Genomic DNA, 25,896 nt, shown 5'->3' with positions numbered 1-25,896 from the left:
CTTCCTTGCAACCTGGTACGGAAGGTCCCGGCCGGTGCCATCGTACTGTCATTTCCAGGATGCCTCTCGCAAAGGGACAACGTAGCCCTGTGCAAAGACATGCTCAGTTCCCTTTCAGAGTGTCTTCTCCAGGGGTGGGGGTGGGGAACGATGGAGCCTGCTCCCTGTTGATGCCTCAACCCATGGGCTCCCGGGGAAGATCTGTGACCACACGCAACACCTACACATGTCCCCAAAACGAAGAACAGCCTTCTCTGGACCCATACTTCGTTTAAAAGCAAACACCCTCATCAGCAGACAGCGGGCCTTCATAAAGACGCCTTCTCTCCACTGGTCCGCAGACCACCTCACGGCAGATGCACCAGCTCTCTGGGCACTGCCTCGTTCAGGGCCTTCCCAACCACGGGGGACAGGTGGGCCTCGTCTCATCAGGGTCTGCCGCGCCTGGACACAGCTGCCCGCGCCTGGGAGCCCACCCACCTGGGGTGAGCAGCTGTGCACCAGCCCCAGGCAGAAGGGAGGCTGGAGAGTGAGGGCTGGGGTCGGGCATTCTCTTCTCCAGTGTCCCTGGACCCAGGAAGGGGGCCCTGGCGCTGGAGGGCCAGAGATCGACAGTGTCCCCTCTATCGCCTTAGAGAGGACATGCTGGCCCCGCTCTGTTTACAGATATAATTTTCCTCCTAGCCCCTGTCCTTTGCCTTCCCAGCCCACGAGCCTGCTGGCTGACCCACAAACCACAGGATCGCGAGAAGAGGCGGCAGTGGCCAGCACAATGCCTGCCATGTCGCAGCTGCCCGGGAAACAGCGGGCCGACCGCATGAGCAGATGAGAGCGCCAGCGAGGGCCCTGGCAAGGGCACAGAAATCCAGGCACAGAGCCGACTGCAGGCAGGGCTCAGGTCCGGGTGGGAACAGACGGGACCGGGCCACAGCAGCCTTTGGCTGGAAGGCAGGGTGAAGGCTGAGGCCAGGGGCCAGCTACTTCCAGAACAGCAATCCTCAGGCCACTGGGGAACTGGTCTATCACCCCACCCCCAGGCTTCCTTCTTGCCAGCCTGCCTCCCCCGGAGCCGACGGCAATTTTTCTGGCCAAGACCTCTGTGCTAGAGGTGACAGCTAATCCCAACACATTAGCAGGTCAGAGTAGGCTGACCAGGAAAGGACTCACCTCACCTACAACCTGAGTGCCCAAGACGCACGTGCGTGCATGTGTGTGCGCGCATGCGCACACACACACACACACACACACACACATACCTGCCACCTTGTTCAGTGAGAATGGCGCCCTGGACTTGGCCTGGTCCTGGGGCCTTGCTCCCTCAGTGTCCTCCTGTTGGAGCTGGGGCGCAGGCTTCTGCCCAGGTCTGTCCTGTTTTACCGGGACTTACGCCCCGTCTCAGGTGAAACTGCCTCCCAACCTGCCTCACCACTCCTATGTGCAAAGTCCTGGTGAGCGAAGGATCCGATGACATGCATGTTTGCACACACACACCCCCAAGAGCCAGGTACCAACACTATTTGTGCAGTGAATGAAAGTTCCCAATAACCAGAACGAAGAAACTGTCTGGGAGACACTGAACACCAACCAGATTCTGAAGCATTCTAGAAGCCCAGTACATTTAATTTCCAAAACAATTGTTTCAACCTTTTCCATATCAAAGTAGAAAAGGCTGCACTTGGGGAACAATGTGACATTGGGCCGCAGGCTGGATATGGAGCAGGGCCAGGGGAAGCTGAGCCGCAGGGGGCTCTGAGTCTGGATGACTGTCTGCTTACACCTGCCTGCAGAACAATAGAGCTCAGCACTGACGTCAGTGAAGAAACAAAAGGGCCTGTGGGTGTGTCCCTGCAGCGGGATCTGGGTTTGCTGGGGATGTGTGTGTGTGTGTGTGTGTGTGTGTGCATGTGTGTTAGGGAGCAGGGCGGGGAGTGTGTCAGAGAAGCAGGAGGAGGGGACAGTGTCCCCAGTGGAGGGTGAACCACACCCCAGGCCTCCCAGGCCTATGGGGGAAGATTTGTCCTGATGAACGGCATTCGGCCCAGTTTGCAGCTGTCTGGCCACGCTGCACACACACACCTTGTCAGGAAGAGGGGAAGTGGTAAGAGTTCCTGAGTGTGGGTTTGGCTGCAGGCAGCTTAGTTTGCCTGCAGGCTGCCTGATCGTAACTCTTCCTTCCCTTCCGTCGCTGGTCCCCAGGAGAGCCCGGGAAAGAGAACGGGGCATGTGAGGGGGCTGCTGCGGGCCCCGGCTCCTTGGACAGACTGCCCTGCGGCCCCCCAGAGCCGCACAGCCGCACCTCTCCCATCAGACCCCGCATTTCAGAACCTGCTGCAGCCCAGCCGCTTTGGAGCCTGCATGGGAGTCTGGTCTTACAAGCCAGCCTCAGCCCTCCCCGAGGTCCCTCTCCCGACACCTTAGACGGCAGGCTGGGGGCTTAACATGCCGCAAACAGTCTTTACCGAGAGAACCGATGGCCTCGGCCAAGGGGCCGGGGCCCAGCGCTCCATGCCTCCCGGGCTTGCGCCTGCCGTCCCTCCGAAAGTCTTCCTTTCTCCCCCAACTCTTCCTGGGGCCGCTGGGGGTCACTTGCGACCCACAACGCCCACCTCAGTGTTCGTTTACGGTCCCTTCCCAAGAGCCGGTCCTTTCTCCCTAGTGGCGTGGTTGGGGGCAGGGAGATCATTCTTTCCTATGCACATCGTAGTACAAATGGTCCTATTTCCTGGACCAGAAACTGAGACGCATGGTCTAAAAATTAAGAAAGGCCTCTTGGAAGCGGACAGTCTTGGAAGATCTGGGACAAGTGTCACCACGGGTGGCCCGGGGGGCGTGCCGCGGGACCTCCTGCAGGGCCGCCGGGCTCGGTCCCTGGAGCGGCTTCCGCGCCTAGTGGCGAATGAATGAGTAAGTGACCGTGAAAGCGTGAATGAAAGGTGTCCTCGGCGAGTTTCCCGCGGCACTGGCCGCTGGGGACGCGCCTCTGGCCTGTCGCCGAGGGCGGCAGCCTCCCGAGTCTTGGGCATCGGCGGGGGTTCGTCTGCCCGGCGGGCCGGACCGAGGTGCGTAGGAGCCGGGCCCCGTCCCCCGCGCCGCGGTGGTACGCGCCACTCCGCGCTCCCCAAGGCCGCAGACGCGGACTGTCTTGAATGGAAGACGCCGAGGCCGGAAGTGGAAGCGACCACTTGGGAGGACAGGGAGGGGGCGCCGGGTCTTCATTGAGGAACCTACGCCGTGAACATGGAGTTCCATGTGCGTCTTATGTAAAAAGAGCGACGGGCAGGGCAGCCAATGGGCGCGCGACACTGCCAGGCCCAGCCTCTCGGTATGCAAATGAAGCGGCATCGCGGCCAATGGAAGGCGCCGGGGGCGGGTGCCGCGCGCGCGGTCACGTTTTCCACTATGTGACAGCGGCGAGTCGGCGGCGGCGGCGGACACGGGCTGCGCTGGGCACAACGCGCTGCTCTCGGCGGCGGCGACAGCGGGCGCGGGGTCGGCGGACAGACGCGCGGCTCGACCAGCGGACAGACGAGGACGCAGCTCCGCGGTGAGTGCGCGGCGGAAGGACCGGCGCCGCGCCGGGGCGCCCGCAGCCGTGCGGCCGCCGCCGGCTCGCTGGTTACGTAACGGCCGCCGGCCGGCTCGGCCCCGGGCGGGCGGCTCCGGGGTCCCGGCGGGCGGGCTCCGGGCGGCGGCGGCCGTTCCGCCGGCCCCCGAAGGCGCGATCCCGGCGATTGATTCCGCGGCCGTCGGGATCCTTCGAGGCTTGAAACCGGCCCGGGGGGCGAGGGGCGGGTGCGTATGGTACCCCCTTTTTGCAGAGCAGGAGGCTGAGGTTCGGAGAGGTTAGGCAGCTTGTCTCGGGTCGCAGAGCCGCTGTGACCACCACACCGGGCTGCCCCCCCCCCCGACGGTTTTCTTGGAGGAACCGTCTCTCGCCCAGTCGGGAGAGGGCAGGGAAAGGTCAAGGCACCCAAGGGTCAGGGCACCGGTCTGGGGACACGCGAGCGCCGTGGGGAGCTAGCTTCTTGCTCGGAGGCCAGAGAGCCTTTTCCCCAGCGCGGGGAGGGCCGCGGGGCGCTGCTCCGGGAGCCCTGCCTGGACAGCCCGTGGGTCCCCTGGAGTGGGTGAGCAGGGGGGGCAGGAAGGCCCCACTTCATGGGCCCCCGTGCCCACGCTGGACTCCCCCGCCTTCATGCTCTCCCCCGGCTGGGTAGATGGGGGGGCGGGGGAGATGTCCCTTGGCTGCTAAGTCCTGGACAGGGACAGGGCAGGTGGCAGCCTGCTGAACTCTCCCTGAAGGCCAGGTTAAGGGATGACAACGCCGTTGCCATGGTTTCCATACCCACGCAAATCAGCCAGCTTGGGAAGCTGATTCATACCCAAAGAACAGCGGAGTCAGAAGGCACCCTGCAAATCGGCCCGACAGAGGAGGGCACCGAGGCTCAGACCCCCACTGGGCACACATCTTGGCAGGGCCAGGCCGGGGCTCAGGCTGTCATGGGGTCTTCCCATCATCCTGAGGGTCTTGAGCTGGATCAGGGTGAGCTGCTGAGGTTCTCTGACAGCCTGAAATTGGGTGCTGACTGCCGAGGGCTGGGATAGGGGGAAGGGGCCTCAGGTCCCCCAAATCTTAAGAACCTAGCAGCATGACAGAAGCCCCTGTGAGCACCTCTGCCCTCTCCTGTGGGACGCAGCAGGGCCACTGCCTTCTCCCCGGCCGCCGACCAGGGTGTCCCTGCCCCCACACCAGGGCTTCTGGTCCCAGGCGGGGTTGGAGGAGGAGGCAAGAGGACCCTACCTGAGGCTGGAGCTGGCCACTGAGTTTTTAAGAGCAAGTCTGACCACTTTTATAAGGTGCGAGCGTCAGATGGGAAAGAGGCTCCTTTTTAAGTGGAAGCTGCGTGGTATGCTAACACAGGGACGGCGCTGTGGGTGTTCACACTCACCTGTCACTGTCAGCCTGGCGTGATTCACTGGCACAGAATGAACGCAGCCCCGGCTTTCCGTGCAGGCGGGGTGCTGGGTGGGAGGGGAGCCCGGCCCCCAGCTGGAGGCTGCTGGGTGACTCAGCGCCCCCTCCCGGCCGCCGTGGCCTTGCCTGCAAGAGGGGCTCACGGTTGGGCCATGGTGGAGGTCAGCTTCAGCTCCTCGGTTTCTGGGTTCCTGTCACCCCGGGGATGACCCCCCGGGCACCTGCACAGCTTTCTGCCAGCTCTTCCCTCCAGGCTACCCTGCGAGGCATGTCCCCTGTGAGGCTCATCTGCCTGCTGAGAAGGAAATAGGAAAGCTTCTTTCATTGGTACTCGTTCCTCTGCAGACACCTAACTTTCAGAGGAATCCTGGCGGCTCGCCAGTTTTTACATGATGACCCGACTTCGCTGGGCCTCGGCACACCGAGTGAGGAGAGGGCGATGCTGAAAACGGCGCCTTCAGCAAAGCTCACTAGAAGCACTCGCCCCCAAAGCTAGGCAGACGCCCTGTGCCCCTCCCTGGAGGATGCTGGGCCTCTGCCAGCCCTTTATGCTCCTGGTTGCGCACCTCTAACAGGTCTGGTACTGCATTTCCAGGTCTGGGGCCAACCAGAGGCAGTACGTGAGCAGGGGAGCCGTCCCGGCATGGGCAGGGTCAAGGCCACGGGCCAGTCTCCAGGCAGAGTGGGCTCCCGCCCTGCAGACCTCGAGGGCTCCTGGTGCCCTTCCTGGGGCTCTGGGGGTCGGACAGAGAGGAGTAAGCGTGCTGGGAGTTCACAGGCCCCAGGGTCGCTCATCCCCCGAGGGCTGCGGCGGGGAGGCTGGTGTTTCTGCATGACCGTTGGGTCACACGCGCGCTGCCCCATGTTCGAGGCCTCACCAGGCAGAGCTTAGAGGTTGGGGTCTGGAGAGGCCGGGACGGGCCTCTCCCCCGCCGCCTTCCCTTCCATATTTGGACGGCCACGGTCACATTTTCCTCAGTTACCCAGCTGTTGCCATGGAGAGCTCAGTGTTTGTTTAGCAGGGCAAACATTTCCTTCAGATTACAGCAGGCTGGCCTCAGGGACTTGGCTCCTCCTGGGAAGAAGCAAACGGTCATAAATCTGGGGTTGTCAGAGAGCTCCGGCTCGTGCCGCGGAGCTCAGGCGGAGATCCTGCTGCGTAAAGTGCCAAGACAGGCGTGTTAGCCAGGCTGTGTGCAGTGGGCTGGTGGCAACCAGGACTGAGTGGTGGCCCAGTGGCCACCGGGGGCCTCTGGGGGCTGGGAACACGTGGACATCAAGCCGTGGCCTTATGATCTGGGACTTTTCTGCATGTATTTGTACTTCTGTTTCAAAGAGTTGATCGCCTGATGTGATTGAACTGATTCTGATTTCCACAAGGAAATGAACTTCCCCCTTGGGCTCGAGGCTGCTGAACAAGAGCAGCCTTTACCTGTGCGTGGGGGGGTGGGGGCTGGCGGGTAGACAGGTGCCCAGGCGGTGCTTTCGTGTTTTTTTTCTTCTTTACTGTTTACTATGGAAACTCTGAGTATTTGTGACAATGGAGAGGATAGTGTAAGGAACCCCCGTGAGTGAGCCCAGCGGCTCCCCCCTCCCCCCTCCCTTCCTGTTGGCAAGCCAGGCCCAGACGATGACCTCATCGTGGACTGCATTTTGTAAGCGGTCCTCTGTCTGGCGGGGGCAGCCCTTGCCACCAGAGGTGTGGAGGGACTGAGATTAGCGCCTGTCCTTGGGTCCGACTGTTCTCCAGGGACAGAGCCAGTGTGCGGACATCTGTAAAGGGAGCAGAAGAGGGACCTCAAGGGGCAGGCGTGCCGGCTCGTGCCCGGAGGTGCAGCCCCGCTCCGCTGGCAGCCCCTTTCAGCCTGCTGTGCTCTCCTTCCCAGGCCCCTGGCACCCGGCCCGTGAGCCCACGTTTCCCGGGGCTGCCCAGGGCTGGCAGTGCAGGCACGAGCAGGCGCTCCATAAGCGTCTGCGGAAGGCGGGAGGCGGGGCCGCTCTGACAGGCACCTTGCCTTTGCCAGCTTGGCAGCCCGCGGTCGGGCCAGTGGAGCGCTCAGTGCCGAGGGGCCCGTTGTCTGGAGTAGTGAGGGGGGGTGACTTGATTTGGTTTGTTGCACGTTTCTGCCATGCTTGCTTGACCGGCTTTGCAAAGATTGTCTTCCACCTAAGGTGACCTTTCAGCTTCTGCTCAGTGAGCCCCACTTGGACAGGCTCCCAGGGGCCGGGACCCTGAAAGCCGGGAGCCCCCACGAGGAGCTAAGTCGCCCGTTTGAGTCCCAGTCGGGGCAGAGGCCTGGGTTGTGGGCCAGGTCCCCAGTTGGGGGTGCGCGAGAGGCAAACACACATGGATGCTTCCCTTCCCCTCTTCCCCTCTCTCTAAAAATAAAATAAGTAAAAGTCTTTAAGAAAAAAAGAAACAAAAACCACGTCTGTTACCGAGTGTCCCTGGCGTGGTGGGCAGCGCAGGGGAGAGCGGGCCTCAGCGTGTTGTTTGGCCCCCGGCAGCCGGTCGGAGGCGGGGGCTGCCGTTGCTCGTCTGACAGATGAGGAAACAGGCACGGTCGGGAAGTGGGGGGCCCACTGAAGCCCCCGCCACCGGCGGCTGCTCACGTAACCACTCAGCCTCCGTAACTCACTCAGCAGGAAGGACCAGCTGCTTGTCTGGGGGCTAGAGCCCTTGCCTTGCCTGGAACCCACACGCCCCCCCACCCCCCGCTGCCGGCCCTGCCCCCTTCACAGAGCGACACCTCTCCCCAAAGTCTCCCCTCCCCCAGCCTTGTCTCAGGGGTCTCCCCTGCCCGGAGCCTGGTCTCGGGGTCTCCTGTAACTTGTGACGACCAAGATTTCTGAACCCAGCGGCTCCCCCACATCACCTAGGGGTGTCCCAGACACCCAGCAGGGTCCCAGATCCCACCAGCCTTTCAGGGGGAGTCTGTTTATTTCCCTAAGTCCCCGCGTGCTGGGCGGGGGCAGTGCTGTTGCTGCCTCCCCACGAGGCCGCCAGCAGCCCCAGGTCAGGGCTGAGGCCGCCCGAGGCACGCGCCTTCCTCACGCGTGGCCGGCGGGAGCTCAGGGCCTGAGAGCGAGTGAGAAAGCGCAGGAGAGGCCTACGAGTGGCGACGCCACCCCCTCACTTAGCGACATGGGCAGAGGGTCCCGGGCCGCCCGTGACCGCGGCAGTCACCACTGCACCCCGGCTGACCGCATGTCTCTCATCTGCCAGCTCCCTCCAGGGCCAACATGAACGGATTCGCGGGGTTCGCCCCCGGCCCCAGCAGCGCCCCCAAGGAGCCCACGGAGCCCACGGAGCCCTCGCCCGGCCGGGCGCCGCCGCAGGAGGACGTGGACATGAGCAGCGGTTCCAGCGGGAACGAGGCGGCCGAGAGCGGCTCCGCGGGGCGGGACTCGCAGGGCAGCGACTGCGAGGACAGCGGCAAGGAGCTGGGGATGCTGGTGGGGCTGCCCGGCGCCCGCGAGAGGTAGGCCGGCCGCGGGCCCTGAGTCGGCGGAGCTCGGGCGGCTTTGCCGTCCTCAAGTCCTGAGGGTCGGCTTTCCTCCAGGCGTCTGACAGCCTCGTTAGCTGAGAGTCACTGAAGTTCCCGGGGTCTGTCCTTCCTCGGCCGCTGCCGCTGCCGGTGTTGCGGACCCGGCTGCCGGCGGCGGGCACCACGGGACCTTAGGGGGTGGCATGCCAGGCAGCCCAGCCGGCAGCCGCGGGCTCCACAGAAAACAGGCTCGCTCCTTCGGCCTGGGGGCTCCAAAGCTCCCCTGACCCCCTTGGCCTGAACCTCATGCTTCTCTCTCTGGTGTGACCGGCCTGTGACCGCCGGCTGCGTGGGGCAGGTGCAGTGGGAGTGGTCTCTGAGCTGTCCTTACTTTTTGTCTGTATAGTCCGGGTGCCTTTAGCCTGATGCTGGCAGAGTCTGGACACGACCCCTCCACCAGCGGCTGCAGGTGAGGCTGGTGGGCACCCCCTCGGCGCAGAGTCTTTGGAGAAACCCAGAGATCTGTCATTGGGGGTCAGGTCTGGGGGGTGATGTGACTTGGTGAAGCTTCCGCGCAAGCGTGCCAGTCTGTGTTGTGAGCCCAGCACACCTTTCAGATCCCAACTGTCCCCCAGGGCTGCCTGCGTCCGCCCCCCGCGCCCCCCACGTAGCTCCAGGCCTGTCCCTCCTCCAGCTCTGGCCCCCAGACCTCGTCGGCACCTGAGGCGTGGTCATCTGGACCTCCTCACCCTGCTTCAGTGTTTGTAACAAACGCGCCCTTAGTTTCCTGCCCGCAGACACTTCCACACCCTGCTGGGGTAGCAGCTGGCCCTCGTCCTGGGCAGGGGCCCTGTGCCCTCCCTCAGACACCTCATGTCCCTCCTTCTCTCGGGACGTCTCCTACACGGGTCCTCTCCCCCAGCAGGCGCCCGCCTGCCCTGCCTCCCCTTTCTCTGCTCCTTAAGTGTGGAGACCTTCTATAAATCTCTTTCCTCTGGGGGGCTTCCCATGCTCATCACTCACGTCCGTGCTGCAGGAAGCCACTGCTGTCCCCCACACTCCCTGTCACTTGGTCCTTTTCTAGCTGAGACAGACAGGGAAGGCCCCGCCGAGCCGTCAGTCCGCTGGGCCTGTAGTGGGCGGGCCGCCAGGCCTTGCCGGCCCCACCTGGACCTCGCTGGTGGGAGGAGAGCCAGCTGGGGGGGGGGGGGGGGGCGTCTGGCCTGTTCCCTTGGGTTAAAGCAGAGGTTGCACCAGGGCGATCCGTCTCCGCCGAGAGACGCGCCAGTGTCCTGAGACATTTTTGGTTGTCCCAGCTGGCAAGGGTGCTGCCGGCCTCCAGTAGGTGTTAACCTAAAAATCAAAGGCCGGAGGGAGAGGCCGTGGCGTTTACTGGGGAGCAGGGGGAACAGCTGTTCAGGGGGCACTGGCCCAGGCAGAAGCCCGGCGTTCCGATTCGGAGGCAGGGGCCGGGGCGTCTATGGGAAGGAGGCGTCTGGGAAGGAGGGTGTTTGTGTCCTGCAGCTGAGGGGACACAGTGGCGCTAACTCTGTACAGTGTCTCTAAGGCTCGGCCTGGGGGCCCTGCTCTCTGCTCTCCTGCCCTCCCTGCAGCCGCTTCTCTGGGACACGTGTTGCCTGTGATAACACTCCGGGGCATCGGGGAGAAATGCTGCAAGGCAGTTCCTCAGTGATGGCAGCTCCGACTCCATTTAAAGGGCTCCATTTATGTTCCTTTTCACTCGGGCAAGGCCAGGGATGCCGCGAGCCAGGCCGCAGGGCGCCACACAGGGCTGTGGGGGCCGAGGTGTCCTAGGGACCCGGTGGGCAGCCGGAGCGGACGCGCACCCCTTCAGAAGAGGGCCGGCGAGCCACGCCTGACCACCTCTTTCTCGAACCCCACAGCAGCGAGCAGTCTGCCAAGGCCGACACGCACAAGGAGCTGATCAAGACGCTTAAGGAGCTGAAGGTCCACCTCCCCGCAGACAAGAAGGCCAAGGGGAAGGCCAGCACCTTGGCGACCTTGAAGTATGCCCTGAGGAGCGTGAAGCAGGTGAAAGGTACGTCTGCCTCGTGGGTTTGCTCCCGCCTGTGCACGTCAGAGCCTGGACTGTGCCCGCCTCCAGAGCGCAGCCCCGACACCACGGGAGGCACTCGGGGGCTGGTGCAGCAGCCCCGATTGGACACCTCGGTTCCCTGGAGGCTTTCCGTCGCACTTGGCTTGTAGAGGGAAGAGGGAAGCAGGTAGAAAACCCGCTGATAGAAGAAACCTGTGTACCAGCTACCACTGCAGTGCCTGGGCTGCGGCCAGTCGCACTGAGGCAGGGACAGTGCGGCGTCCCCCAGGCTGTGGCCAGAGATGGTGGCCCTGACGGCCTGGCAATAGAGGCAGCTCAGAGTGGAACCGAAGTGAAGCGCCCACAGCAGTGAGCTGGGCACTGTCCCGCCTTTAAAATGGCGGGAAGGGGCCCCGGGGCTGGGGGGCTGCGGAGCTCATCCTTGAAGACAGTGTGGCAGAGCAGCTGCATTCACGACCTCGGGCCGTTCGTGACTTGTTCACCTGGAAGCGGGTGAGCTGTTCAGGTGGTGGCCTTCGGACTGGAGGGCTGGCGGGCACAGGGCCTCATCCTGTCGCAGCTGCCCGGTGGCAGGACCTCAGACACTCAGCCTCCCATCCACCCGCAGGCACATCCGGGTTTTATCCTCAGGTGGCAGCAGAGCTCCGCTCTTAGCCCGCATGGAGGACCAGCCGAGGCTTTGTCTGAGGACACAGTGTGGAAGCCTTTGCACAGAGGCAGGGGCCTAGGGACACGCTACCAGTGCCAACGTGCGTGCCCGTCGAGCTTGGACACCTTCATGTCCTTCGACTGCAGGCCCCTCAGCATCTCCCTTCACTGGCTGCTGCCACTGGGCAGACGCCCACAGCCCGGGCTCAGGTCTCACGGCGCCTGTCCCCAGGCCGGGACCCCTGTGCTCAGGGCCAGCTTCGATGGCCGAGCTGCAGAAGTCGGTCGAGAGGTCTGCGCGCAGTTGGCCTCTCTGTCTGCTGCAGGGCCCGGGGCGGGGACCTGGGAGGGTTCCTGCCGTGCTCCCGTGCGCAGAGAGCAGCGGGAGTCTCCGGCGAGTGTGCGTGGGTGCGGTCCTGGTGTCCCGGCCTGGATGCTTCGGAACCCGCTCGCCACAGTGGGAACCTCCGGCTCCTGCACGGGGAGGAGCTTCCGAGCTGTGACAGGCCAGCTGGCTCAGAGGGAAAGGCAGCATCTTGTTGGGGCAGCTGTGGGAGCCCCTGCACTCTACCCGCGTGCTCCATGCGTGTGCCCCGGTCCCGGGGCCAGTGCACGTCAGAAACAGTCATGAGAACAGACAAGTCTTAGAAGCTGAGATAAGGCGGGATGGGAGCTCTATTCTGTTACCGTCGGCTGTTGTCTCAAGGGAAACTCTGTCACTAATAATGAGGCTACAAAGCAGTATTTCAGATACATTCATGTTTTCTGACACTTGGATGGCTTCCGTGGGAAGGGCTCGTCCCGTGAGGTCTGGCTGGGACAGTTTGTGCCAGGCTTAGAAGAGAGCCGTGTGCTGGTTTGCGTGGCCTTTTCGGGGGCCCTCTTCAGCCCCATGGCCGTGGCTGCGTCATCCTAACACCAGGCGGACATTCAGGATGAGTGGCGCTTGTCTTCAGGGTCTGCTCGGAGCAGTTGGTTCCCCTGTTGTTTCTCGTGCCCGGTGTCCTTAGGAGTCAGTCTGTCTGGATGGGTGTCCGGCCAAGGCCACCCAGGGAGGCAGAGCAGGGGCTGCCACAGGACTGCGTGGGAATGGAGACGTGGCCTCAGGACGGACGGCCTCGTGGGGAAAGCGAGCCTCGGGGGAGACTCTGTGGCTGTGTTGTTTAAGATTGTGTGTATTTATTGTTTAAAGTTCTGTAACCAAGGCCTCCTGGTGTGCAGGGGGACCCAGATTTCTGTTTGTTCGGCCTGCGCCCCTCTGCGACCTGCTCTCTCGTTGTCGGGAAGGCAGCCCCCGAGCCCGCCTTCCCCAGAGGAGCGGGGTCAGGAGCTGTGCCTGGTCTCCCCGCAGCCAACGAGGAGTACTACCAGCTGCTCATGGCCAGCGAGAAGCACGGCTGCGGCGCAGACGTGCCCGCCCACACCCTCGAGGAGATCCGGAGCGTGGCCTCCGAGTTCATCGTGAAGAGCGCGGTGAGTGTCCCCGCAGGGCCGCCTTCCTCGGCCGGGCCCGCCGACTGCCGGCTGGCGGCGGAACGTGAGCTCAGGCCTTGCAGAGAAGGATGTCACGTCGTTGGTTCGGAAGGAGAGCCCTGTCGCAGACGTCTGCGACGCTGTCCTCTCCCAACCACTCGCCCACGCCTCCCGAGTGGGAGGATGACCCCACCTTGACTGAGCACCATGCCACTGCGGGGTGAGGACACCCCAGGGGACAGTGGTCACTGTTCAGGGCTCCTGGGTGGTGCCCTGGGACTGGAGCTCGGCTTCGTGGGACTGCAAAGCCCACCTGTTGTTAGGTGGCCCCTGAAGGAGGGGCCCTGGAGGTCTGGCAAGGGAAGAGGGCTGGCCGTGCCCTGAGCCCCCCGCTCTCTAAGCAGAGAGCAGGGCTGGCAAAGCTGCCGGGTAACGGGGCTCCCACGCTGTCCTATCTCCTCCTCCAGCACCCCTACCTCCCGCAGCCCTGAGCTCAAAGGCCCAGAGCCCCTGGCATTCCAGGGGAGAGACACGCCAGCCCAGGCAACAGAGGGAGAGGGTGCGGAGCCCTTCCACCCCCAAATCAGCCGAGCCCAGACACTGGGGTCTCTGTGCCCAGAATACTGGATGGATGGCCCCCGGGATCTGCACACCCGGGGTCCTTTTGGCAGCGGAACCCCAACGGGGTTCTACAAGTAATAGCCTGTTGGGGCTCCGTTGTGCATGACGGGGGTAGAGTTATTCTGGTCAGGACCTAGGAAGGGGCCCAGGGGCCTCCGGACCCTCCACGCTCCCTTCCCGCCACCTGCCCGAGTCTGCGCCCTCTGCCCGTTCTCACCGGAGCGCGTGCTCCCCTGCAGGACACGTTTGCGGCGGCAGTGTCCCTGGTCACCGGGAAGGTCCTGTACATCTCTGACCAGGTGGCCTCCATCTTCCACTGCAAGACAGACGCCTTCCGTGACGCCAAGTTCGTGGAGTTCTTGGCGCCCCATGACGTCAGCGTGTTCCACAGCTGCACCACGCCGTACAAGCTCCCGCCGTGGAGCGTCTGCAGCGGGGCAGGTGAGGGCCGCGCGGGGCCCCCCCGGGAGGGCGGGCGCCACCCCCCTCGCCCCCGCCGGAGCCAGTGCAGCCGGGGCGCCCTCTGCCCAAGGCGAGAGATCGAAAGTTGTCAGAGTAAATTTAGAGAGAAAAGCAGTCTTTTCATAAATTTCAGAGGCTATTAGATGGGGGATGCTCACTTTTGGCTTCAGATGGAGAGCCACCCCCTTGCTCCCACAATGCGGCCGAGGACTGTCCAGTCGGATCACCTAAGCATGCAGGGCGCACTGGGAGGACTCAGGCGCGGCTGGTCCCGGCACGTGGGCGGGGCGCGCCGTGCCCCTGAGGGGGGACGCGTGTCGGCCTGGATAGAAGAGAAAAACCTGGTGACTTCTCGTGGCCTTCCCAGTCCTGCCATTTTGCGCCATTTTCCCTGTCTAGTAATTGTCACGGCTTTTCCTCGTTTCTTTTGAGTAGAGGAAACTTGATGTGAAAGATTGGAGCCTGAAACCCCTTTGTCATGGAAACACCATTCCCTGTCTGTGCTGAGGTTGCCAGTTGACCTCCTGTCCCGACAAGACATGTTCTTAAGGAAGTTAGCAAAAAGATTGATGTAGCTTTGAAACGCTGGGAGTTGTTTCTGCCGGCACCGAGTGTCCCCCAGATCGGCAGGTGGCAAGGCTTACGGCTTTACATGCAAAAGTCCTGCCCATCAGCCAGTGGGCCCTGCGGTCGGACTGTAAGTCGGGGCGTTCGTGGAGGCATTTGTAGCATTCCCAAAGCGCTGGGCTCCTGGCTGCCAACGGGTGCGCGCACGCTCGTGAGACCGGACTTCATTTCCGTCCGACGGGCGCAGTGTTCCCTTGGGCCACCCTGTGCGCCGGGCAGGACGGCCTCCCGCCTCGGCTCTGGTTCTGCCGCCGGCTGTGTCTGTGCTCACAGGTGCCACTGGAGGGTGACTTGGGGACTTGTCTTCCAGATTCCTTCACTCAGGAGTGCATGGAGGAGAAGTCTTTCTTCTGTCGAGTCAGGTGAGCCCAGCTTTCCTGACCTGGAAACAGCACAACCATTTCATCCCGAGCACCCATGGGAAGTGGGGGGCCCAGGCGTCTCCCCATGTCCCTGCTGCGCCAGAGGCGGGCTGGGCCGTGAGCCTGCCTGCACGCGGTCTTGGGGGCCAGGGGCCACGCACACGGGATTCCTGGACAGTGGGTGGGAGCATGTGGTCACAGCTGCGTCTTACACGCGGGTACGGGGCTGAGACGTCACGGTCAGCACTGGAGGGTTTTGATCCAGTCCTCACGTGGGTGTTAGCCTGAGCAGGCTGGCCTTGCCATCAGTCACCTGAAAACTGGCCAGAGGCCCTCACCTGGGGAGGTGGGTGCCCCAGGGTCCCTGAAGACCCCGAAAGTATGTGCAGCCTTTGGTTCAAGTGTGCCTGTTTTGAAAAGTGCATTTCCCCAGAGCTTCCCAAGGGGCTCTTTGGCCTGAAATGGGGTGATTAGCTGAGTATCCAGCCGCAGGGTCAGACGGCGGTGCCCTCAGAAGACGGGCTGGGACCCCACTGTGAGAGCTGTGTCCCTTTCCCCCATGAGAATGCAAACTGCTCCAGAGATGGGCTCAAAAGATCTCTCCCTGCTCAGGGCTGGGGCCTCTGTGACTCAGCTTCGAATGTCACCAGAAATCCGAGGGCAGGACAGAGGGGCCGGGTGGGTGGCCCAGCTCCCCGGGCCGGGACGGGCTCTGCCCGGCGCCACCTGTACCACAAACGCAGGGGCAGCTCCTTCTGCCGCGACTCCAGCCTCTAACGGCGCCCTCCTCTGCAGCGTCGGGAAGAGCCACGAGAGCGAGGTCCGCTACCAGCCGTTCCGCATGACGCCCTACCTGGTGCAGGTGCCGGAGCCGCAGGGCGCCGACGGCCAGCTGTGCTGCGTGCTGCTGGCGGAGAGGGTGCACTCGGGCTACGAAGGTGACCGCAGGCCCGGCCACCGGGCTCCCCCGGGCCTCGCGTCCTCCCGGGGTTCAGGCCTGGCCTGAGGGGACCCCAGCCCTTCCAGGGCCCTGCCACACCACCGCCCCACACAGTGACAGGGTCTGTGTGCCGACCGACATCTGTACCTCGTGTGCAGGCCGTCGCTGTGACCCTGGGTGCCCGTCCCCTTCCCTGGCCACCGCCTTCCGTCCATGTAGTGAGAACAGCCCTGGCAGGCCCGGCACCCAAGTCCCTCCCGCCCTGGGGCACCGCAGGCCTCCACCCCTGGCCTCCGACACCAGGAACCCCAGCTGCTGCTCAGAGCCCCGCCCGCCCCCACTGCTAAGAAGGGAAGGGGAGCATCCATTCCCGCCCCGCCCCGCCCGGCCCCCGACCCCCAGGCTTTGTTCCTGCTCTTCCCGCTGCTCGTGCCCCCAACCCCGTCCTGCAAGCTCCTCAGGCCACCTCTCGCCCCCAAAACCCAAATCTGGGTTCTTCAAGGCACTTGGCCATCCAGGTCATATCTCCTTCTGGCGGCCCCTCCTAGTGGGGCAGGTCTCGTACCAGCCGCAGCTGCTGGCAGCTCAGCAGCCGTGACGTCAGGCTGGCTGACAGCGGGCGCCGCCTGAGCGCGGAGTCCCGGGACCGGCCCCGGGTGACTGTGTTCCCAGCCTTCTCTCAGTGGGCAGAGGGGCCTTTTTTACAATGGTTCTTTTATTAATGGTAGGAATGTGTTAGGTATGTGGCTTTCTTGCAACTGTTCAAGAACATAGGAGATTGTCTCCTAAATAGTCCATTAAGGTCTAGAGAGTGACTCAGATGCCAGCAGTTGTTCCCCAGATGACCGGAGTCTCCTGCAGGGATAAAACATGGGGAATGTCGAATGTCCGTCCATGAATCTGGAAGTTGAGGGAAGTTCTGGATAGGACTCCCTTTATGCAGCCCGCCTTTGCCCACCTTAGAGCCTGTGACGTCCCCATACGGTGACATTTGCTGAGAAGTTTTAATCTAAATGCTTAATGCAGTTTTAAAAAAGAATGCGTTGAGCTCATCTTGTTGGATCTTAAAACCCGTGGCGACGGCCCAGCAGCCAAGGTGCCTGGAGGAGCGAGTGCGGCAGCACGTGGTTCTGTGAACGGGACCCCTGGCCTCCCAGGCGGGGCCGGTGGGCAGAGCGGTGGGGCAGCGGGCCAGGGTCCTCGGGCCGCTGTGGCGCCCACGTCCCTTCTGTTTGGCCCCCATCACTCGGAAGTCCTGTGGGTTCTAGTAGTTGCCATGCGCCTACATTGTGGATGCATTTCTCAGAATCAGACATTTGAGCAAAATTCTGTTCTTTCAGCCCCTAGAATCCCTCCGGAAAAGAGAATTTTTACGACCACACACACTCCCAATTGTTTGTTCCAGGACGTGGACGAAAGGTAAGCCCCGTGCGCTGCTGCGCACATCCAGGGCCAGGGCCGCGTCCTCAGGCCCACAGGCTCCCTCACGAGACCCCCAGGGCTCCGGCGTTGTCCGGGTGGGCACTCCATGGCGACGGAAAGCTCAAGGGGTGCTCACGGTTTTGACATCAGAGCTGTTGCGTGTTGCCTGTGGCAGCCGACCAAACGTTCACGTAGACTTAGGCAGTGCGGTAATCACGGAATCACACGGGAAACCTGAGATACGGACGCTGTGCGTGGGACGTTCAGGGGAGCGCAGTTTAAACTCGTTTCACAACTGGACGTGATGAAGTGCTGGTGCCGGTGGGGACGTGCACCTGGGACAGGCACACCTGCCGGCCTGTGTGTCACCTGCAGCCACTGCCCAGAGCCCCTCCTGGGAGTCGCAGCCGTGACGGCACAGCTGCTCCGGGTGCGCGGACGTCCGAGAGGCTCTGGGCTCGCCACGGCCGGGGTCCCGGCACGCCTTCCCCAGCTCCTCCTGCGTAGATGCCCGAGGCCAGAAGACGCTCCAGGCTGCCGCAGCGGTCCGGAGGAGTCTCCTCGGGAGACGCGTGGGGAGTGGCCCGAGAAGCGCCAGCATGCTGAGCTGTCCGGAACGGGTCATGGGCGCCTCCACCGCACTGCCGCTGGTTGGGTCCTCCCCACTGCCCACCCCTGGCGCAGGCCACGGGTCTCCTAGGAAGCTCTGCCTTGGGCAGGGGGCCAGCCCACTGCCTGCGGCAGACGGGGGTGAGAAGGCTCCGGGCCCAGGCTCCTGGGCCGCACCGGCCCTGACCCCGGGGACCACACCGGGGTCCTGGAGCTGAATTTGTGAGGCAACCCGGGATGACTTCCTTTCCTACAAAATCTGAGAAGTCCCATCTGCCGCTGCCCCCTCACCCCCCGCCCCAGGGACTCAACTCAGTCCGGAGCAGGAGGGAGGGCCGTCAGGTGCGCGGGATGCTGAGGGCCCACTGTCTGCACAGCCACCTCCTCCCGCCCGGTGTCATTCCTCTGCCTCTTCCCCGCTTCCTCCTCTTCCTCTTCTTCCTCCCCCTCTTACTCCTCCCCCTCCTTCTTCCTCTTCCCCTTCTTCCTCCTTCTGTTCCCTCCTGGCCAGGCCTGGAGCTGGGAGGACACTGGGAACATTCTGTACATCCGGCCAAAGGAAAACACAGGCCTAAGAGAGTTCCGCACGGCGGGGAATGGGGGGCAGGGTGCTGGTTCTAGCTCCCAGGAGAGTGTCCTTCCACGTGAGCAGAAGCGTTTGGAAAACATCTGTGTGGATGCAAGACGAAGGCTGAGCTGTAGCTCACCGTGGGGAGGGGCTGAGCCGGCAGAGGGCACTGGACAGCAGGAGGATGGGACCCCGCAGAGGGCACAGGAGGGCTCTGCAGAAGTTTGACAATAAAAAAAATTTCTCAGAGGACAAACTGACAGCTACGACAAGACCAGTGGGCACAGAGGGCAGGTCCCCAGGCCGTGATGGCGACGCCCTCTGGAGCTGGAGAAGATGTGCAGACGGGGTTTCCAGGTGCAGGCAAAACTTGTTTTTTTAAAAAAAAGCCCATGCCAGGCCCCATCTGGCCAGACTTGGGAAGCACAGAAAAGAAAGGCATCTGAGAAGAGGAGGAAGAAGAGCATGTTTGCGGTGGATGCTTCCAGAAAACAAGACAGCTGAGCGCTCAGCATGTGCTGGGTGGGGCCTGGCAGGGCCTTGTTTTTCACCCCAGACCCCGGACGGTGGGGAGGCTGTCACCTCTCCCTAACTTATGGAAAGACTTTCTCTGTTGGCCTGATCTCCAAATTTTGGTCCTTGGGGAATTTGCAGTCTGTCTCTTCCCTGTGAATGGACAGGCCGTTTTGGAGGTGGCCTGCTGCCCTGTTTGGAGGCTGCGCTGTGGAACATGTCCTCAAGCACAATGGCAGCAGTGACCCCGTGTGTGCTTGCCTTGCAGGGCGGTCCCCCTCCTGGGCTACCTACCTCAGGACCTGATCGAGACCCCCGTGCTTCTGCAGCTTCACCCCAGTGACAGGCCCCTGATGCTCGCCATCCACAGAAAGAGTAGGTCCCCTTCTCGCGGCCAGTCCTGGGGGCTTTGACAGGAGCGGGTGCGGGCCTGAGTGTCTGCTGAGGTCGGCGCCCGGCAGAGGCGGGTCAGGCTGGCTCCCAGCCGCGGCTGATGGAGGCCCCACCGCCTGGCCCGGTCCTGGCACCATCAGCAGGTTCCTTTGTGGCTGCGGCCCGAGCAACCGCTTACTGTTCTTCCTGCTGGCGTCCCCGGCAGGCGGGAGGTGGGGCGAGGGCCAGCTGTGGCGGGGAGGGAGTTGCCAGGCTGGGGCAGCGGGCAGCGTGTGCCCCCAAGCCCAGGCCTCCCAGACCCAGGCGGCGCTTGGAGGAGTCCAGGGGACACTGGCGGAGACGTGTCCTAAAACAGGATGACGCTGCTAGTGACTGTCCTTGGCTGCCATTGAAAGCGAAAGGGGTGCTTGAGGCAGCTGAGACAGGTGTGGGCAGCCCTTCAGTGCCCGTGGCTGCCCCTCGAGGCGCCGAGGCCTGCCCCCTGCTGCGAGCCCGGTCCCGTGCTGCCCCTGACGCCGCCTCCTCCCCTAGTTGTGCAGGCCGGTGGGCAGCCCTTCGACTACTCGCCCCTCCGCTTCCGCGTCCGGAGTGGCGAGTATATCACGCTGGACACCAGCTGGTCCAGCTTCGTCAACCCCTGGAGCCGGAAGGTCTCCTTCATCATCGGGCGGCACCGAGTCAGAGTGTGAGTGCCCCCAGACCCAGCTGCTCCGGCTGTCCAGGGGGACCTGCCCCTGCCCCGATGGCCAGGCAGGGGCAGCCTGGGGGGCTGCAGGGAGGAAGCAGGCCCCTTAGGAGTGTGCGGCGTGGCCTGACTGACCCTAAAACCCCCACAGGGGCCCTTTGAACGAGGACGTGTTCGCTCAGCCGTGCACAGAGGAGCAGCCACTGGGTCCCGGCGTCCAGGAGCTCACGGAGCAGATCCACCGGCTGCTGCTGCAGGTGGGCATCCGGCTGCATGACAGCCCCACCTGGTGGGGAGCCTGAGCGCTGCCCGAGTTCCGGGGTCCTCCCACCCACCCCGCTGGCGTCTCACCACACCCTGCTCCACCCTGCACCCTGTTCTCTCCCACAGCGTGGGTGGTTGGGGTGAAGTCTCTGCCAGGCCCAGACAGCTGGGTGCACAAGCAGCTTGCCCACTTTGGGGTAGCCCCAGCCTTGTACTTTTGGGTGCCTGACTCTGACCTGCAGTCCTGGGCTTGTGGCTGAAAGACTCACCCAGACCGCTACTCCCCAGCTCAGCCCCCAAATCCTGGGCGCTGACCCCAAGTGTGACCTTGCACATGTGGACGGGGGTCGCTCCAATCCAGGCTGCTGCGCTGGCGCCGGGAGGACTTGGGGGGCGTGGCACCCATGAGACGTCAGTGTGAGCACAGCGGCCCTGTGGCTGAGCGGCCGTCGGCTCCGTGGTCAGCGGCTGTGTGAAACTAACGCTCCCAGCTTAGTTTCTAAAACCCCAGATAGAACCGAGACCGGCCCGCCCCATGTGAGCACAGGGGGAGCTGAAGGGAGTCCCTCTGAGTGGCGTCTCCCCACAAACGGGGGCCCAAGGGCCCTGGCGCGGTGGACGGAGGCTGAGAGCCCCGTGCAGCGCCGCCTCCTCCTCACCCAGCGCCCCTGGCCCGGTGGCGGGGCCCCTGGGAACCTGGCCACATGCCGGCCGTGCCCGCCCGCCCTGTGCCAAGGCCCCTGTCTGCTCTCTCCCCAGCCCGTCCCCCACAGTGGCTCCAGCGGCTACGGCAGCCTGGGCAGCAATGGCTCCCACGAGCACCTCATGAGCCAGACGTCCTCCAGCGACAGCAACGGCCCCGAGGACGCGCGCCGACGCAGAGCCGTAGGTCCCGCTGTCCCCGCCCCTGAGAGCCTGTCTTTGGGGCGCGTGGAGCCACGGAGCACAGGGAAGCAGCTCTTGCTGGTCGCGGCCTCGGCTGCCACTGTGGCTGCTCCCCGAGCGCTGCTCGTGGGTCTGACCTGGTGGTCTCCTCGGAGCTGAAGCAGCTAAAACTGGGGCGGAAGTTTTGGATGGAAATCGCTTAAAGCAGGAGAATGAAGCCAAAGGGAATATTTAACCGAAGGCGGGAGGAAGAAAGCGTAGCCTGCCGTCCCGCTTCCTGTGTTAGAACAAGAAGCGCGGTCCCTGTCCTCGGTCCCCTCTGGAACCCCCCGTCTCAACGCATGCTCTTCCCCTCCTCCCAGCAGGGCTGAAGCGCTGGCTGGTCTCCGGTGGAAAATAACGCATTTGTTTTGTTTTTCTTCAAGGAAACTTCTAAAAATGGTAACAAGATTAAAACCAAAAGTCATTACTTTGATGAATCTGGAGAACAAAAGGGAAAATCTGCTACAGGTAAAAACATTACTTGTGTCCTTAGTGAAACTGTAGTCTGGCCAGGGTTTCCTGGCTTCCACCTACACGGTGGGTGGCGGGGAACCTAACCTGTGACTGCACAGGTGCCCGGCCTGTCACGCGGGCAGCGTGGCGGGGGCCCTGCACTTCTTCGCAGCTGAGCCCACACACATGCCCGCCCGTGGGCTGCTGCCCCGTGTCCTGCAGACTCTCCAGTCCCACCCTGTCTAGTTGGGAGGTGCCGGCTTTGCTCCTGGGCCGCCTTCTCAGGAGGCCCCCGCCAGCACGGGGGGCTGCTGCCACCCCCACTGCGGCCTGATCCCGTCTTACCGTGTCCCACGTGGGCTCCCACTCAGGCATGCGCACGGTGTGCCCAGGTGGCTGCCCCTGGTGGGCTCGCACCCACCTTCCGTGCTCAGGCTGCGCCTCCCGTGGGACCGGGGGCCAGAGCTCCCCTCTGACCGGGACTCCTGGCCTTCGGGATTCTTAGGCGTGCACTCCTGCCTTTGCGCTGGGTGTTGGGGGCACTAGCGAGCAGACACGGCTCTGCCCTCGAGGGCCCCCAGGCGCCCAGCGTGCAGTGCAGGGGTGGGGGCGGGAATGGAAGGGCCCACAGCAGGCTGCCCTGCAGGCCGTTGTCATTGTTACCACAGGCGCTGGATTGTGTGTGACCACATGGACCCTCTTGAGAGGCAGGGAGTGCTGATTGATTCGAAAGCCCCAAAGTTTCAGTTGTTCGCCTAAGAACTGGTCCCTTCCACCGTTGAGTCCCTGACCCTGGAGACTGCCCAGACCAAGTGCCACCGAGCCTGGGCCGCGGGAGCCACAGCGCTCAGGCCCCTCCTCGGCCAGCACAGCGGCTCCCGCCACCAGGTCCCAGTGTCTGTGACGCACGGCCTGAGCCCCAGCCTGACCTGTAGGCAGAAACGTATGAGCGTATTCTTTGGGGAAAACAAGCATTAACTGACAGCAGCGTTGCCGCCCTTCTAGACGCGCAGCGTGGTCCGTCTGCCCAGATGACCGCCTTCCGGGATGTGGAGGAGGATGGCTCAGGCGCCAGCCCGCGCAAGGCCGCCTTCCTGGAGGAGCTGGCCTGCAAGACCCAGCCCGCCGGCTCCTACCAGCAGATCAGCTGCCTGGACAGTGTCCTCAGGTGCGGGCGCCCCCTGCCTGCCCGTCGGCTGCCACCGCTGCCCAGGCGCAGCCCGTGACACAAAGCTGTCTGTGACCTTCCCCGCAGGTACCTGGAGAGCTGCAGCGAGGCCACCACCCTGAAGAGGAAGTGCGAGTCCCCCGGGAGCGCCCCCATGCAGAAGGCCAGCGACAAGCGGAAGGCCACAGGCAGCCCCGGGTCGCCTCCTGCAGGTACCATGTTTTGGGTTAGAGGAGTGGTGACTTATGTAGACCCCACAGTGACACCAGGCATTCTGGGAAGGCCTGGAGCCTGTCCTTCCCTCCCACAGGCTCAGTGGCTTCAGGGTCACAGGATGTGGGTGTAGGCTCTTTTTAAAATGAGCAAAGTACTTAAACGTCAGCCACCTGCTTACAAGCTAGAAGTAAAGATGGTTCTGGACTCTGAAAACAGGACCCCGCGGGGCTGCTGGAGGCCTGGGGCTCAGCTTGTCTCTTCAGGCAGGGCCGTTGCCACCGTGTCTGAGGGCTGACTCGGGTCAGGGTACATCTCACCTCTCCAGCGTGCGGGTAGCTGGTGATGAGCACCAGGGTCAGAAATCGGGTGTCCGTGGTGACAGAAGTGCATGGGACTGGACAGTCACGCTGTGATGGGCAGTCTGTTCCCTGCCCGCCTCCCAGCAGAGCCCCTGCGCTGCGGGCCATGCAGCCTGCCCCTCCCGGGTGGCCAGGATGTGAGAGCTGAAGGCTCCCGTTGCAGACTTCTGTCCTCTCCGCCTTCCGCGGTGAATGAGCGCCCGAAGGCGCCTCGCCGCGTGCCGGGAGTGCACACCGTGCAGCCTGCCGGGGGTTGCGCCCGGCAGGACAGTGGCCTTTCTCATCCAGAATGTTCCTTCTCATTGCATTTTTGTGTCTCCCTTTTCTCTTACGAAGAGGTAGCGGTGTCCTCCAGAGCGAACAGACGCGCGGACGTCAGCGCACACTTGTCCTCACTGGCGCTGCCGGGCAAGGCGGAGAGCGTGGTGTCCCTCACCAGCCAGTGCAGCTATAGCAGCACCATCGTGCATGTGGGTGACAAGAAGCCACAACCTGAGCTAGGTACGCGGTGGCTCTCGGGCGGTGCTGAGCGCGATCTGGCTTTAACAATAAAAACTGGAAGCTTTGGCTGCCCCCTTAACCTGTTCTTTACGTTTGGGCAAGTGCAGGAGCTCGACCACAGCTCCTGAGGGGGATCCCGGCAATGCGGGGCGGGGTGGGGGTAGGGGGCACCTGTCCTGGTCCCCGTGTGCTCTGGCGCTGCCTGTCGGCCACTGTCCGCTCAGGTGTAAATGCTGAGCCCCGGTCTCCCTGACTGGGGGTGGGTGGGGGGGTGGCCAGATTCGCCCCTTGGTGGGCCGAGAGCGCCCTGGGGACTTCCGTCCTCTTCCCCGCGTCCCCTGCCGGGCCTAGCCCTCCCCCTCAGGGCCCCCGCTTCCCTGTGTGAGTGCAGGAAGGAGCCAGTGCCGTCCGAGTGGCGGCTCCGCCAAGGGCGGCCTGTCGCGTTGTTCTCCTGGATGCCCCTGAGCGGGACCCTGAATCTGCTCTGCCTGGAAGGGGGAGACGATGAGGGAAAAGTACACGTCAGAGTCTGTCCAGCCCCCTTCCCGGGCGCTCATTGCATCCACCTGCCCCCGTCCCACCTGTGTCCCCAGTTCCACGGGACCCCGCTGTCATGCCCGTGGTCCCGAGCCAGGGTAGGGGTGCACAGCAGCCTAGGTCTGTTGTGCTCTGCAAGCCGAGGGCAGCCAGTGAGCACCCCAAGTCAGAGGCCGAAGCCCAGGGTGGCCACGGCAACAGACCCCAGAGCCCTGGACGGCAGCCGTCTGTCTCTGCTGCTCGCCTTTTCTCGGGAACTGTCTCAGAGGGCTGCACGCGTGTGACAGGGACTTCGCCCCACCGGGGCCCTTGTGCAGGACCTCACACGGCATGGGGCTCCGTGGGCGGTTCGTCACCTGCTCTCAGAGGTCTGTGTCCCCTCCCGCAGAGACGGCGGAGGACCTGGCGAGTGGGCCCGAGTCCCTGGACTGCCTGCTGGGCCCCGCCCTGCCCTGCAGCCTGGCCCCGGAGAAGGAGCCCTTCAGGAGGCTGGGCCTCACCAAGGAGGTGCTGGCCGCCCACACCCAGAAGGAGGAGCAGAACTTCCTGCTCAAGTTCAAGGAAACAAGGAAGCTCAGTGTTCTCCAGTCTCGCTGCCATCACTACTTGCAGGAAAGGTCGCGGGGCCAGGCGAGCGAGAGAGGTAGGTGGTGGCCCCCGCTCTCAGCGTGCGCTGCGGGAACCCCATTCTTAACAGCACCGAGTCCGGTGTGGCTTTTAGAGTGACATGTCCACAGCTCAGGACGCCTGAGCTCGTCAGACCGCTGTTGGGACTGGGCTGGAGACGCCTTCCGGACGTCACCTTGTGTCCCCAAGGGAACTGTGCTTTCAGTCACGACGACATCCCGGCAGCCCTGTGGAGAGCAGGGCAGGACAGTCACAGCACTGCCTCCTCAGATGCCTCTTGGGGCAGGGGACCCCAGCCACAGGCTCCCCAGACAGGGCTCTTGGACGTCCAGACAGGCCACAGGGAACACACCGCAAAGACAGTGAGCGTGGTACTAAGGGGGCGCTGGTGCCGGGTCCTGAGGACGGAGGGAACCCAGGCTGACACCGGCAGATGGACCCTCCTGGCTGGGCGGACCCAGCGCTGGGTTGCCACCTCCAAAGCCAAACAGGGCCTGCGGGCCGGAGCTGCCCGGTAGTCAAACGGCACGGGAGGGCGGCGCAGAGGCTCTCTTCTTTGCCCCTTTTCTGGTCCAGGAGCCTGGCTCCTGACCCCCAGCCACCGTCCCAGGCCCCACAGATGGGGCTGGGCTGCTCAGAGACGCCCCATCTTCCCTGGGCTCCCGGGGTCTGACCCAGGGTCAGCGCTGGCGAGCCCCAGAGACACGTGGCACAGGACTCGGCTCCCCTGGGTCTCAGGGCAGACACAGCGACAGGAGTATCTACCAAGGGAGACAGGCTGACGCCCTCCTTCCTCCCCATACCCAGGGTCACTGCCAGGGCCTAGGGAACCTCTGGAAATTATGAAAAGGTGTCACCCCAACCCTGGGCAGACCCACCCATTGGCCCTGGCTTGATACAGCGTTTCAGCTCCTTGCACCCTTGGCCAGAAGTTTGTGCAAGGCACTGACTGCCCAGACCCTGGTCTGGCGTCCCAGGAGCACA

The 25,896-nt window shown here is 63.6% G+C and overlaps 1 protein-coding gene across 1 annotated transcript in view; it reads left to right on the top strand.

Moving 5' to 3' along the window:
• Positions 1-3,429: 3,429 nt before the first annotated feature.
• The window catches only part of PER2 (period circadian regulator 2), a 30,481-nt gene continuing 8,014 nt past the window's right edge, over positions 3,430-25,896 (top strand). The window contains exons 1-18 of the mRNA XM_090285225.1: positions 3,430-3,544; positions 8,199-8,454; positions 8,867-8,929; positions 10,365-10,519; positions 12,537-12,658; positions 13,519-13,720; positions 14,679-14,730; positions 15,526-15,668; positions 17,011-17,089; positions 19,051-19,157; positions 19,707-19,860; positions 20,012-20,117; positions 20,884-21,009; positions 21,435-21,519; positions 22,510-22,672; positions 22,760-22,884; positions 23,584-23,755; positions 24,654-24,928. Of these exons, the coding sequence (XP_090141351.1) occupies positions 8,216-8,454; positions 8,867-8,929; positions 10,365-10,519; positions 12,537-12,658; positions 13,519-13,720; positions 14,679-14,730; positions 15,526-15,668; positions 17,011-17,089; positions 19,051-19,157; positions 19,707-19,860; positions 20,012-20,117; positions 20,884-21,009; positions 21,435-21,519; positions 22,510-22,672; positions 22,760-22,884; positions 23,584-23,755; positions 24,654-24,928 (2,368 nt within the window). The 5' untranslated portion in view covers positions 3,430-3,544; positions 8,199-8,215. The remainder of the gene's footprint in view (positions 3,545-8,198; positions 8,455-8,866; positions 8,930-10,364; positions 10,520-12,536; positions 12,659-13,518; positions 13,721-14,678; positions 14,731-15,525; positions 15,669-17,010; positions 17,090-19,050; positions 19,158-19,706; positions 19,861-20,011; positions 20,118-20,883; positions 21,010-21,434; positions 21,520-22,509; positions 22,673-22,759; positions 22,885-23,583; positions 23,756-24,653; positions 24,929-25,896) is intronic.

This window comes from Furipterus horrens, unplaced genomic scaffold, assembly GCF_987537825.1.
Source record: "Furipterus horrens unplaced genomic scaffold, mFurHor1.1.pri manual_scaffold_1, whole genome shotgun sequence".
NCBI classification, from domain to species: Eukaryota; Metazoa; Chordata; class Mammalia; order Chiroptera; family Furipteridae; genus Furipterus; species Furipterus horrens.
The sequence above is the reverse complement of the archived record's forward strand: the minus strand, read 5'-3'. Positions and strand labels throughout refer to the sequence as shown.